This window comes from Leuciscus leuciscus, assembly GCF_965113295.1.
Source record: "Leuciscus leuciscus genome assembly, chromosome: 24".
In the NCBI taxonomy this organism is placed as follows: Eukaryota; Metazoa; Chordata; class Actinopteri; order Cypriniformes; family Leuciscidae; genus Leuciscus; species Leuciscus leuciscus.
In genome coordinates, this window is record NC_138723.1 from 27,309,964 (window position 1) to 27,324,818 (window position 14,855).

Consider the following 14,855-nt stretch of genomic DNA (forward strand, 5'->3'; position numbering starts at 1 on the left):
ATTTCTTTAATGTAAGATAGCTTATTATTAAAATGTTATTTTATATTTATACACGATCATTCCATGTTTGGGGTCGGTAAGATTTTTAATGTTTTTGTAAGAAATCCCTTAAGCTCACCAAAGCTAAATTTATTTGATCAAAATGCAGTAAAGACAGTAATTTTGTGAAATATTACAAGTAACTGTTTTATATTTAAATATATTTTAAAATGTAATTTATTCCTGTGATCAAAGCTGAATTTTCAGCATCATTACTCCAGTCTTCAGTGTCACATGATCCTTCAGAAATCATTCTAAAATGATGAAGAAACATTTATTATTATTGTCAGTGTTGAAAACAGTTGTGATGGTTAATATTTTTGTGGAAACCGTGATGCAGTTTCTTTTTTTTCTTAATTCCTTGATGAATTGAAACTTCAAAAGAACCGCGTATATTTGAAAAGGAAATATTTTGTAACATTTATAAATGTCTTTTGTCACTTTTGATTTAATTTAATGCTGAAAATAAGTAATTTCTTTCAAAAAAGTCTTACTTTTTTATTCTATTTTATAAAATAATAAATATAAAAAATTATTCAAAAAAAATATATATTTTCATATACACTTTCATATTTGTGTGACTAGCGTTTGTGTCATGGCAATGTACACAGAACAGCTGTTTGCAAAATGCTGTTTGTAAACATCCTGTTTGCTCTTATTCAGAAAGCTCTCATTTTCTAACTTCTGAGAACTATAGCGGATTGTTTGGGATTGTTTTCATGAAATTAATGAACAGCCACTCTAGGCGTCACATTGTCTGCAGCACTCGGTCATTTACCCAGGTTTTAAGGGGGTTCAAAAAGATAATGTTTTGGTTGTAACTCCAGTTTGTATTAAATCATAAGCCGTATACAGAATTGACAAGCAGTAATTTCACACAGCGGTGCCGAGAGAAGAAAACGGCCTCTGCTACGGTAGTGCTACATTCTCCAGCATGAATTAAAGGCCCAGGTGACGTCAGCTAATCATCTTTCACTGGTCCAGTGTCAGTTCCACCAGCGACCTCGAGGACAGGCTTGAACCCTGCGTACTTGTTAGCAGTGCTGGAGCCACGTGCTTCCCTCAAGGGAAAGACACAGCACCCATCACATGACCGTCTGTGTGATGGTCAGAAATAGATCTGAAAGAGCCCGTGTAATTTAGCAAACCCTGAATTAATCGCGTGCGTCACGACCCCAAGATACAAGCACAGGAGTTGTGAGCAGGAATTCAAATGGGTTAAACCTCAGTGAGAGTTAAAAGGAATAGGTGACCCAAAAATATAATCCTGTCATTAATTCACTTTCATGTCTTTCCAAATGTGACTTTCTTCTCCAGAACACAAGACTTTTATTAATATGATTGATACAGCAAGATGATGTTAAGCGTCCAACATTTGAGCATTATGTAATTGCGAGTATCTGTGCGGTGTTTGTGCAGACTACGCGCTGGGGAAGGACTGTATTATGCACGGCTACATGCTGAAGCTAGGAAACCCCTTCCTGACACAGTGGCAGCGGCGGTATTTCTACCTATTTCCCAACCGCGTTGAGTGGAGAGGCGAAGGAGAGTCTCGGGTAAGTGTTTTTGTGTGTTTTGTTTGTGTGTTTGAATCTGTATAAGGGGTTAATCGACCATTTTCTGAGAATGAACATTGCCTGTGTGTCCCTGCGCTGTAGGAACATTGGACTAAAACTTTAAAAAAACGTAAATTCAAGGTGAGTCTGGTGCATTTTAGCTGATTCCCCCTCTCCTCTCATTTTTCATCATCTGTTTTAGGCCAGGAATTATCATGATTTTGTTCAATATTCTGAGAAGGAGGGGAGGAGGAATCGCATCACTTTAAAGATTAGTTTACGCCCTGTGTAGTGCTCCATCCTGCTGCGAAATTCCCATAGTGACGCAGGTTCACCTGCAGCCTGGGTGGTTAAGTGAAGCCGTGAAACATTGAGACGCCCACCTCTCTTTTTAATATCCTCTGCTTCTTTCCACCGCTAAACCAATCCCTCAGTCTTTCCCATCCGGAGGAAGCGATTGCGTTTGCGCGCAGGTCTGTGTAATGCAGAAGTAGGTCACTGCAGATTCCCTGGGGCCAGAGAGTTTCTGCCCTGATCTGTAACTAAGATAAAGAAGTGCAGATTTCACCAGTTTCCTGCATTTTTAACTCCCTGAGCTCTCGAATCTTCAATCTGAAGGGTAAATGCACTTCCTGTAGAATATGCTGGAGACGAGATGCATGGAGACGGACATGGAGACTTTTAGAGAGGCAACCTGGATTTAATTAATTAATTTGATTTGATTTGATTTTAAGATGCTATATATTGTGCTTTTTGAACTTATGTCTGACTGACTTAATTTGTTAATTTTATGTATGATCTTTTAGTTTGCACCCATCCTGTTCCAAATAAAATAGTTCATATTATTAATTATCAATTTAATATTAAATTCACTGGATTATCCAAAAGTTGCTATTACAACATGGTCATCTAATAATTAAAAAAAATATCTATATTTTTTTTCAATTAAACAAATTTGGTTCATACTGCCCAACCTTATTATAGATATGTAATATTGGCTATATAGTTTATATTCATATATACAGATGACCCATGCTAGCAAAATGAGTCTTGAGCAAAATGTTATTTTCACATTCTCTATTAGAAAACCTTCAAAATGATGTATGTTGGAATCAGAAAAAAAAAATGTAAATAAAAAAAAATGTATAAGCTGCACCTGTTTGAAGTTTTCTGAAGGTTCCAAAACAAAATCACCTAGCAACCATACCTTAAAATCCCTGGTAATAGCACCAAATTTGGCACAAACCAAGTCATACACAAATATCTATAGAAAAAAAAAAAAAAAAAAAAAAAAAAAAATATATATATATATATATATATATATATATATATACTTTTTTCCCCCCATGATACCACAATTGTTTGATTAACAACATGGACTTTAGACAGACAGCCCTATATATTAAGACCTACTGTATCGCACGGATCTAATATAAATGTTTCACATCAGATGTTTTCCCCAACATTTAACCAAACGTTAACTTAAGACATAACAGATGATGTTTGTGTGAATACCCGCCAAGACACATTTGAAATGGGCTACTGTAATTCTGTGTATATCGGGATTGCACGCTGTCTGAGAGTCTTTGTGTGCATGCTTTGGATGTGTCAGGCAGAGCGAGTAAGATCGTTTTGTTTACATCAGCATGAGTTTGAAAATCACATTTCATTGGTTCAGACTCGTGCCATCTCGTTGGAATGCTTCGCTTTAAAACAATGACAAACTTGTGCTGATGGGAAGCACCAGTCGTCGAGAAGCGAGCAGAGAAATAACGGCATTTTCATGGACAAAACAAAAGGTACTCCTCTCAGAAACGTACAAATAAAGATACTTTTAGATATGTAATTACTGTTTGGAGCATTGGGATTGCTAGACGAGGGCTTAATGAACAAATTTTTGCGAAAACCTCTAATTTGACCAAAATTTTCATTTTTTTGACATTGTTTTGCCTGTAGCTCGTAATGAGCCTGTATGCATTCCAACTCATTTTGCCAGCATGGGTCACACATATATTTTATCATCACACAATAATCTGTACATTCCTAGGTTTATGCTCTAATACAGTGTTATTTGAAAAATCATTTTCTACTCTGGCAAATGGATCAGTGAACAAAATGTTGTTTTATTAGTTTTACTGTGTTTTTTAAATAATAAATAAATAAAGTATTTACAACATAGTTATTTAATATATTAAAAAAATGCTTTAATTTTTCAAGCAAAAATAATTATATTGTCTCTTTTACTGTTACCATAATATAAAACTTTTGTCATTCTGCCTAACCTTTTTCTCTTACTTAAAAAATATCACTGCATCCCTTGTTTTATGCTGTGATTTATAGTGGTGTTTGAAAATCATTTTCTATTCTGAAAGCTGGAACAGTGATCAGAAGGCGGCTTAGGGGGAAAAAGAAGTATAGAAGCACATCAGGGTCCATAGAAACCAGACTGAATGCGGTTGTCATTTAGAGGAAAAATTTTTGTACAGAAGTGAGATATCTTCAATTATCCTTCAGTCTGATGGGACTCAGGTATCCGAGATCAGACGGTTACATGAGATGCTACGTCTGCAGCCTGTTGTACCAACACTCACTCATTGAGTACAAGAACAGCTTGTCACCCTCATAGCCTGAAACAACCTCTAGATGTTCTGCCTCAGTGAAAGTGACGCTGATAGATAGCATGTACCTGAAGAATAGAATAAAATCCCACCCATGCAGAGCTAGCGGCTAGCGGGTAGCATGGCGTGTTGCTCACAAACTCAGTAGGATAGTCTGCGAGAAGACTCTTAGAGGGATGTGCTAATTAGTCTTTCCTCCCTCCAGCAAAACCTGCTGACCATGGAGCAGATCGTGACTGTGGAGGAGACGCAGATCAAGGACAAAAAGTGCATCCTGCTGAGGATCAAAGGAGGGAAACAGTTTGTCCTGCAGTGCGAGGTAGGACACCTTCATGCTGTTCTCACTGTCTCATTGTGGGCTTTCCTCTCCTCCTTTTGTTCTTGTTTCATCTTGCTTCACTTTTATTGCTACCTATGCATTTGTTCTATTTGTAATAGTATTAAATATCATACATTTTGTATTTAAATGTCACTTATGAGATGAAATAATGTAATTTATAATAATAATATACAATTAATAATACATTTTACCTGCCTTGTTTTTCTTATAAAAGTGAAGAAAACTGGTTTCAGTCACAAAAAATAGGACTGAAACCGTAAAGCACTGACTCTGTGGGCTTCTTATATATGATATTAATAGGGCTGGGAATCGATTAAAAAAAATTAACTAATTAATTGCACAATTTCTGTAATTAATTGCAATTAATTGCGCTTCCCCCAAGCTTGTAATCACCAATATTTAAACTTAGAATCACCTAATTAAACAACACAGGAAAAAAAGGGAACAGAAAATAGCCCTATATTAAAATATTAAACATCAATATATCAATATATTATTCTTTTTCAATAATCAATCAACATAATCAATTTAACAGATTATTATTATTATTTTATTAATTATTAAAACAAAATATAGTCCTACAAAGCTATTATTACCAGAGCATGTGATCAGAGCAGGTCATTTTACCATTGTTGCCCAGCATGGCTATACCAGCTCAGCAAACAGAAGTCAACAGAGAAATTTCACGTTACTTGAGTGGACTTTACTTTTCCAGTGCTTAGTACATGATTGAAGCCTTTGGGCCGTTAACGACAGAGCCGCCGACACACACACACGCACACACACACACACACACACACACACACACACACACACACGGAACGGAGAGCTCACCGCTGCTGGGCCATTAACGACAGAGCGAGCCCACACACACACACACACGCGCGCGCGCGGAGCACAGAGCGCGCCGACCGACCGACACACACTCACGCGTGCGCGCGGAGCACAGAGCGCGACGCACATACCGAGCGGAAAAGACCCGCTCATGAAAGCTGCCCGAGAATGAAACCTGACCGCCGAACATGGAGGGGCGGGACGGCATATTTCGGCCTTTTTAATAGCAGACGCAACAGGAAATCATTAAAACGAGGCAATTGCGTTATTTTTTTTTAACGCGTTAAACATTTCAAATTAATCGCAAAGATTAACGCGTTAATTCCCCCAGCCCTAGATATTAAATTAAAATATTTAATTGGATGTTGGACTGGATTATCCCCCCCAATAAAAAAACTATTGCAGCATGATAATTTAATATTAAAACAAAACAACAGACATTTTATTTTACTAAAAACTATTATTTTGTCTGATATACTGTTACCATAATATTAAGCCTTGGTCAGAATACCCAACCTTTGTTTCTATCTTCCCCATTTGCTCTTATATCGTCCTCTGTGTGCTTCTTATATATGAAAATATTAAATTATCCAGAAAAAAAAAAAGCACAGTCTCTGTTGGTATCCGTATGTGCTGCTATGAACTTCTGTTCTAGGAAAAACGTTCCTTATCTCTTGAAGTTTTTGAGTCTGCTTTCTGCCAAGAATATTTTTTCCCATCAGCGCAGGAGTAACATCAGAAGTGCATGTCCACACATTAGCAGACCTTGCCGAAATTAAACCACATAAGAGGCCGATTTAAAATGCTTTTTTCAGGCCGCTCGTGCAATACAAATAGCTTTCACGTTAATGAGCCTTCAGCTTTACTGATTCCAATCCAGTTTGACATTTGCATGCCAACGATACTCTAGGCACAAAACAATACAAAGCACACCAAAATGTTGGTGCATTTGTTTTTATTAGAACAATTTTTCTATCAATATGTAAATGTGCATTTATTCATATAGCAGACGCTTTTATCCTAAGTGACTTACAATTGAGGAACACAACAAGCAATTCATTTTGAGGCAATAAACACAAGAACTGCTAGTAATACGTTTGAGACATCGAAGAGAATAGTACGAGTTAAAACAGTGAGGGATTACATTATTTTTTTATTTTTTTTAAAACAGAAAAAACATATTTAGGCACCAATACTTTTTGAATAAAATTATTTTTATAAAATCTCCCTTGACTGGCTTTTCGAATGCTGTCTGATTTTGCCTTCTCTACAAAAGATGCATTTGTCCAAACTCGTATTTTAAATATCGTTTGCATCCAGTGTACCTAAAAATACTGTCTAGGTAGCTTGCTAGGGTTTTATCCATTAGTGTTCTTGCTTTGTTAAAGTAATAAATCAGATTAGCATTTTATTTATAATGTTCTTCCTCTTCTCACAGAGTGACCCAGAGTTCGTACAGTGGAAGAAAGAACTCACCGAAGCATTCACCGAGGCCCAGAAGCTGCTGCGTCGTGCCCCCAAAGTCATCGGCAAGGGGCGAACTAACGTGGTGGAACTGTCCAAACCTCCGCTCACTCACCGCAACAGCAACGGCCTGTGAGCCGCCCACCTCCCGCCACCCTTGTCCACTGCTCCTCTCCATCCTTTTCATCAACACACACATGCACACGCTCTCACACTCTCTCCCAGCAAAACGCTTGTCTAGCACCATCAGGCTTCCCAACCGGCACAGCGAGCCGCCACATGGTCCATCTTGGAAGGTTCTGCTGGGCTGCTGTTCCACAACTGTCCGTCAATCAAATGCACACACACATGTATACACACACACACACACATACAGTTCCTTGGGGTTAGCGTCACTCCAGGATAATGCTCAAGAACAATCAGCGATGTCAATGCTGCATCTGGGACCTTGTTTTGACCAGTGGTGCAGGCTGGGATACTGTGCCACTCTTGTTTCTTCTGTGAACCCCACATTCTCCATGCACACGCTGGCATGCTCGTATACAGGCAAAGATAAAGGCCTCTGCTGTAAGGGTCCCAAAAACCCTACCAATGTTCACTTGGAGCTTCTTTCCCAAGTGGCAGTGTGCTAGAGCCGGACAGTATCAGTGCTTCTGCTCTGGGAGCCGGTGGATCCTTTTTGCCAAGGGAAACTAGAGCCATTCGGTCTGAGAGCGCTAATCAGATGGAAACGATCTCAATAGACGATGGCTTGAACAATATTACTCCCATTGTCTTTTCATGTCCTTTGTGGAAACGCCAAGGCCACCTCACTGACTGTGCAGTTCTTGAAGCGTATGCTTTGCACCACTTTCTGTCAACATTGTGGGTGCTTGGCATGCATGCAGTTTCATACTAAATGGACTCTGATTTGTGGACTGTTGTGGCACCCGACCCCTGTCCTGTACTTGTAAAGTACAAAGTCTTCTACACTTCCGTAATAATACTCGCTGTCGGATTGAACAAGTGTAACAGCATGAGTTGCGAGTGTTGTGCACATCCAAGGTGTGCTCTTAGAGGACAACAAACTGTGTAAAAATTAGGGAGCTTTTTTTTTTTGGTGCTCAGCCCTTGTAAACACCAAATTCAGTTGGGTTGCTGCGTGCCCGTTCACGTGCATTAAATGCGTGTACTTGTGTGTGTACACGATGCAAAATGTAGGTGTTGTTGCTTTAAAGGATATGCCCATGTTGTCACCTGGAAGAATTGTTTTCTTTCACCTTGAATGTATTTTTCTTTTCGTCTTTTTTTGTTTGTTTGTTTTTCCGATGGTGGAGTGATTTTACGCTGCTTGACACAATGGGAAGGAATGTGGCGGGATGTTTACGAGGACACGCCCCCTTCTTGAACCCAACCCCCCCCCTCCCCCTTGAACTCGCAGAAGTGCAAAAAGTGCCAATGAAATAAATGTTGACTAGAGACACCTGAGAATTCCTCGAGTCCAGGCCGCGTCACCTCGATCTCCCTGTGAACGGCTCCGAGAACAGTGTTGGAATCTGAACGCACAGGAATAAACTGAACTGCAGACCTCCAGTCGCTCGAACAGCTTCGGCGTACATAGACGCCAGTGGACGGTTGACGATGCATGATGTCTCGGTTAGAGGGACCACTTAGGAAGAAAGCAGCAGCAGCAGCATCCCTGGAGTCTTTTATCCGACTGTATATACGAATCCTTTCTCTGTGCATCTACAGTATAATCTTCTTGACAATGTTTGCATATATGGCGAATCTCTGTCTCTGCCTGTCTGTGTTTGTCCCTATGTCTCAGCTTGGGGGCGGGCGGGGTGGGCGGGTTCACATCTGTCAATCAGCGACACGCGCAAACCTCAGGCTGAGAGAACTGTGCGTTCGCGCCTCTTTTAGGACCATCGGTGTAAAAGAGCGGAGAGTTGGATGACTTATCTCATAATGAGGTGCGGAAGAGGTCTTCTGTCTGTGTTTGTGTTTAGCTATGCCGGCGCTTCTGAGGGTGAGACGCGCAAAGCGGCATCACCATTATCCATTTACGGGCAGACACACTGTTATTCAGAACGAAGGTAGTCCGCTCGCACTCACAGGTGTTCGGAAAGGTGGGCTGCTTGGATCGTGGAAGGAGAGACAACTTAAAACCATTTGTTGTGAGGCTTGATTTGAATATAGTTTAAATTTTTATATTGTTTTGAATGTGACGCAAATGCAGATTTCTATAGATGACATATTTTTTTGAGCATGTTATGTGCATTTATTTTTGGTCTATTTTTCTTTCTTTTTTTTTTTTTTTGGTTTGAATGGAAAAACAAGCACAGCTTAACAGGCATGAGATGATTTTTAAAGATGTGTTTTCTTCATGTATATTCAGGTTCTTTTTTTTTTTTCCATGCAGTAATTTTCTTTTTCTATGACTCCCGTCTGTGCATTTCGAGTGATTTGCATGCGACGCCCTGCAAAAAAATTGCAGGGTTTTGGGGGAGTCGACCAGTTTTTGTAGCCTTTGAGTGTCTGGGAGGTGCCATCCTGAGGATGTTTTAGTGCCCTTCAAGGGTTATATTTTCAAACCAAAATGGCTTTGTTTTGAAATATTATCTCTGCACTTTTCCATCACGAGCTGATGAAAAAATAAATGTGCCAAACGACTGTAGGAGAATGTCCTCGAACCAATGAAAAAGCTCATGCGACGCTCGCTGTTTATTTTCGAAACTAAAATTGGTACGTTTTAACAGGCAAGTGTCGACGAGTTTGAGAAAGGGTACAAAAAATGTGACCAAATCCAGGTGACGTGGAACAAGCGTGCCGCGGGGCGAACGATCCTACGTCATTGACGATACGCCTCAAAGCTACTGACCGGCGGCGGCCGGTACCGTGTTTTGAAACTGCTAGCCCGTTTCTCAAGAAGGGTGGCACCTCCGCCAGTCCTAAATATCCATGTTTTATTCAGGGGTTTTATATTTTATTTTAACGGTAGCTTTTCATTCACTTCGTCAGTGTTTTGCTTCATTCAAGTGCTTGTGTGTCTGTTCCGTAGCGGTGAATTTGTCTGTGGGCGAACGCAGGTTTTGAAATGGAAGAGGGCGATTAAATAGGAAAAAAAAAAAGAAAAACAAACTAACAAAAATCTAAGTATATATGTGTATATGAAATGAAAACAAATGAGCTTAGGTTTATTTAAAAAGATTTTACGACGTAGACACAAAAATTGACTCGGGAAGGGATCGGGTTTGATGTGAGTTCAACTATTTGTGGTGAAGAATCAGCTCAGATCTTGCACATAAAAGTTTAGATATTGTACCTACAAGTTACAGATTATTATTTTTGTTTGTTTAATACAGGACTCTCTTGCTCTCTTTCATATTTATTGTCTGGTCGGGGAGCTAGTCCCTCTGTGCGTGGGTTTACCTAGGGCACGGAGCTGTCGAGTATCCGGGTTTACAGTCAACCGAAACTCTTTTTTTCATGTGTCACAAACAAACGCAAATACTACTGTCTGGGGTTATTACCATTTAAGGTTATGATGATGATGATAATGATGACGATGATGATGATGATTATAATAATAATTATTGATAATATTATTCAATGAATGATAATTGTTATTAAAAAAAATTCTTTTGTTTTTTGTTTTGTTTTTCAGAACAGCTAGGAACATGTGTGTTGGACTGCTTATAAAAACAGTTCAGAAATAAAAGCCCCTTTTTCGTGTTGCCGTGTCTGTTGTCTCCATGCTTTCGGGATTTATCCTGTTTATATCTACGTGCAAGATTTATAAACTGAAACCTCAATTAGGGCAACTTTCAGGGCAAGGCAAAGCCATTTGGAGGAACTGCGGACAGATCTCGGTGTGATTGAGCTGTGCATTAGTGTTGTGGAGTTAACAGTCCTCTCTCTTGGATGTCCTCCCTTATCCTGCAGATATAATCAAAGCTCAAATCAATCTTAAGGGTTCTTGAGGTTTACCATCCTCCCCATATTGTAATATCTGTCCTCGTTCGCCTCTCTTCCTCGGCCTAGATGTGAAAAGGCTAAATGGTGTTTTTAAACTGCACTGATTGAAACTGCAGCAGCCGCAAAAGTATTTGGACTCGAGTCAATGTCTAAATGTCATTAGATAAGAAAATAAAAATGCTGCTAGAACTGGAGTCAGCTCCACACTCGAAAGTGTTTTCCTTAAATCGTTTCTTTAAAAGGCTTTGTTTTTGTCCTCATGCAATTGCATTCAAAACTGACCCTTTAATTTATTTTTTTACGTGCATTTGTAATCTTTTGTCATTTGCATGCACTGTAAAAAAAATGTACAGTGCATGAACTTAAAATCCAACATTGTTTCAACTTTAAAAAGTATGTGTTCATGCTTGACTTAAAATATTAAGTTTAGTTAAGTTGGATATTTAAGTTATCTCAACAAATTAAGTTGTTATAACTAAATCGCAGCCACATTTTTTACAGTGTGCATGCTTTTTATCCAAAGCGACTTGCATTGCATTCAAGGTATATATTTTTATCAGTACATGCGTTCCCTGCGAATCAAACCCATGACCTTGCTATCGTTAAGCGCGGTGCTGTTCTGTTTGACCTCAAAATGTGAGCAACTTGATGTCCTCATCCGTTTTATTTTTTCCATCAATATGCCGTAAGATAAAGCAAGACCTTCCGTGTGAAATTGATTTAGCAAGTTTAAAATGAAGTTTGCTAAAGATTAAATTTGTAATCTTGAGATCAAGAAAGGATGTTTGAGATATTCCTCCATGACAGCTTCATTCGACCCGTTCAAAAAAATATCCATTTGCCTTCGGGTGGTTCTGTTCTCTCTCTAATTCTCTCTGACACCCTCCTCCCACAGATCTCACCTCCCACCCCCTGCATCTCACAGCTGAGTCTGTCCGTCAAATCACACCGCCAGACATCAGGAGCCCTGCGGACCTGTTGACTTGTTCTTTTTCTAGCTGTTGCTGTTTTCACAGGTTTATATTTTAACACATTTCCAGGTGCACTTTTTATCCTAAATGTCTGAAGGAAATGGGGTTGTTCTGAACATCTGGCCCTAGCAAAGTCCCCGCTAAACTGTTACGAAGTATTGGCGCCAAATGAATCGACCATGTTTTGAAATCATGTGATTTCAATATCGAAATCATTTCCAGCTTCTCCCCCGTTTACAGCACTCTTCCTGTGTCAAAGTGTTTCCCAAACAGGGTAGTATGTCCCACTTCTTCTTGCTGTGGGATATTTATAGCCAAGTCTTGTGTTAACTCAGCTGCCATGCTTATCCGTGTGTGTGTGTGTGTGTGTGTGTGAGTGAGTGAATGTCCATGCCACTCTATTTCAGATTGTAGCTTCACCCTCTCAGTGACAGTGAGACTGTGTCTCTTGCTTTTGGCCTCTTCATTTTTTTTTTTTACCGGAGTTTCACACTTACAATACTTTCATTGGATGTATTTTTTCCCATAGAGGAAGCCATCACAAGGTATGCCTGTTGTTTCTTCTTATTGACACCCAAATGTTTCTGTTTCTTTTGTAGATACTGTGATTTATTTATAGATCCCAGACTCTCACAGATATCCCGGTCCTGTACGGCTGGTGTTCTCCATAATGAAATTAGGGACGTTTGGCTTCACGTCTAAGGCCCAGAAGTTGAGCGCTTTGTTCTGGTTGAGAAATTAAAGGCCTTCTGTTTGGATCGACGGGATATTCTGCGACTAAACGCGGAGCTGACTCAAGCTGAAATCTGAGCTCTGTCTCACAGGATCATTTTCAGCCTCTGACTAATTTGTTTTGTTGTTTGCCGTGTAATGCCGAAGTGGATGACAAGATGTCGAGGTTTGGCAGAGTTTGATATAATTGCATGCAATGTCATGATCCTGTGACCTAAGCTTCACATGAATCAGTGGGGTTTTTTGTGCATTTGCACTGATGAATTGATTTGCAGGAAACAAGTGAGCAACCATTTGTCTTCTAGAAGTTCTTTAAATGCAGTTCTTTAAAAAAAGGTACATGGGGCTTTTATATATACCATGGTATTCAGTGATTACCATATTTATATAGGTATTTACATGATACGCCAAGCTATTTATATTACCATACTATTGGTCTAAAAATCATGGTATCTCTTTGGTACCAAGGTCAGAAATTAATCAAATGCCCTGGAATTCAAAATGTTTGTTACATACGATAGTCAACATTTGAAGTGGATCAAAACCTTTCATCAAAGTTAAACATGAATTTTGAACAATACCCGTTCTTGTCTTAGGACAACTTTGATGAACTTTTTTGATCCACTTCAAATGTTGACTAGTGTGTGTGTGTGTGAGTGTGTGTGTGAGTGTGTGTGTGTGTGTGTGTGTGTGTATATATGAAGTGTAGTTCAGATGCAAAAGCCTCTAAGTGCCATCTGAAATTTTCTTCTAGAATTATCATTTTTATCAAGCTCGTATATTTAAGTTCAATAATTTCACTTAAATGGCAATGCAAATTACCTATTAATTGTCATTTAAGTGAAATTACTAAACTTAAATATACAAGCTTTATAAAAATGATCATTCTAGAAGAAAATTTCAGATGGCACTTAGAGGCTTTTGCATCTGAACTCTTCATATGTATATGTGTATATATATGTGTGTGTCTGTGTATATATGTATATGTGTGTGTGTATATATATGTATATGTGTGTGTGTATATATATGTGTGTGTCTGTGTATATATGTATATGTGTGTGTGTATATATATACAGTTTTTACTATTCTAGACCTAATTGAATATTTCATGTAAAAAAACTTGAGTTTCAGGTATAGATTGAGAATTGGTCAATGAATGGATTAAAATGAGGCATAAAAGGTTGGCATTATTTTCAAAATGGTTAGAAAAAATATACATGAAACACCCTAAGTTCATTTCTGACACAGTGGTACATGCCCCAAAAATAATAATAATACCATTATGCCTTTTATGATGTATATTAGAAATGACATGGCAAGCAGTGAATTTTTTGTAACTTTTTTATTTATTCCTTTTTTAAACGAAACCGCACGCACGGCTATCAGCTTTGATATTTTTTTATTATAATTTATTAGATATTTTGTGTATGTGAACACAGTATTTTGTGTGATTTAACAAGTAATATAGATTTTGGCCGTCATATAAAATGTATTTAAGTATCAGCTATTTATATGGGTAAATCCCTTGAAGATGTTTGGTTTGCCAAAAGTGGTAATACTGGTTTTTCAGAAATATAAATGCTTAAAACAAGACCTTACATGAACAAAGTGAAACAGATTTTTAAAATGAAAAACTGCTGGCTGAACGTCGACTGTAATGAACCACAGATCTGTGCTGTTTCCAGTCAATTCCTGCCATTTGGCCTTCATTAGAGCCGGCTTCTGGGTTTGCTTTCATCATTTGTTTGTGTTGTTGGAGCGGGAGGTCTGTATTTATCATGGAGCGAATGCTTCACTGAAGACTGTAGAAGAACATAATCTCTTTCATTTAGTATGTTATTGCCTGGATAAGCTCAGCTGGATTTATCATCATCATCAACAACAGCCTAATTCTAGATTTGAGCATTTTCTGGATATTTGCCTGTGCATAACACACTTCCTGTTTTGGGTGGTTGCCAGGGTGTTGCTATGCAGTTGCTAGGGTGTTTTTGGTGGTTTCTAGGGCATTGCAAGGACATTACCCCTACTCCAAATCAATATGATATTTAGTTTCCTAAATATGACTCAGTTGAAGATGTTTTCATTTGCTAGCTAATTTGTTTCACCAGTTTCCCTAAATTCTGGATTTTAAGAAACCATGTTTATTCTCTCATCTCACATAATGTATATGCAAATTATGTATTATATTTATACTACAGGGCATTTGAATCCTTGAATCTGATCAACAAAGGTCCTTACAGCCTACAACAGCAAAAGAACCAACATTTATTGAAATATTTTTGTAATAATAAAATGTCACACAAATTTCAGATTTAAAGAATACGTCGATTTAGAGGAAATATAA

The 14,855-nt window shown here is 38.5% G+C and overlaps 2 protein-coding genes across 5 annotated transcripts in view; both read left to right on the plus strand.

Annotated features, from left to right (window-relative positions):
- grk3 (G protein-coupled receptor kinase 3) overlaps positions 1–10,567 on the plus strand; it is a 59,296-nt gene extending 48,729 nt beyond the window's left edge. Inside the window, exons 19-21 of the mRNA XM_082157983.1 lie at positions 1,459–1,595; positions 4,419–4,532; positions 6,826–10,567. Coding sequence (XP_082014109.1) covers positions 1,459–1,595; positions 4,419–4,532; positions 6,826–6,987 — 413 coding nt within the window. The 3' untranslated portion in view covers positions 6,988–10,567. The remainder of the gene's footprint in view (positions 1–1,458; positions 1,596–4,418; positions 4,533–6,825) is intronic.
- A 140-nt stretch (positions 10,568–10,707) lies between these two features.
- myo18b (myosin XVIIIB) overlaps positions 10,708–14,855 on the plus strand; it is a 60,578-nt gene continuing 56,430 nt past the window's right edge. For all 4 annotated transcript variants that reach the window (XM_082157921.1, XM_082157920.1, XM_082157922.1 and 1 more), the window contains exon 1: positions 10,708–12,324. The gene's annotated coding sequence lies outside the window, so the exon portion shown is untranslated. The remainder of the gene's footprint in view (positions 12,325–14,855) is intronic.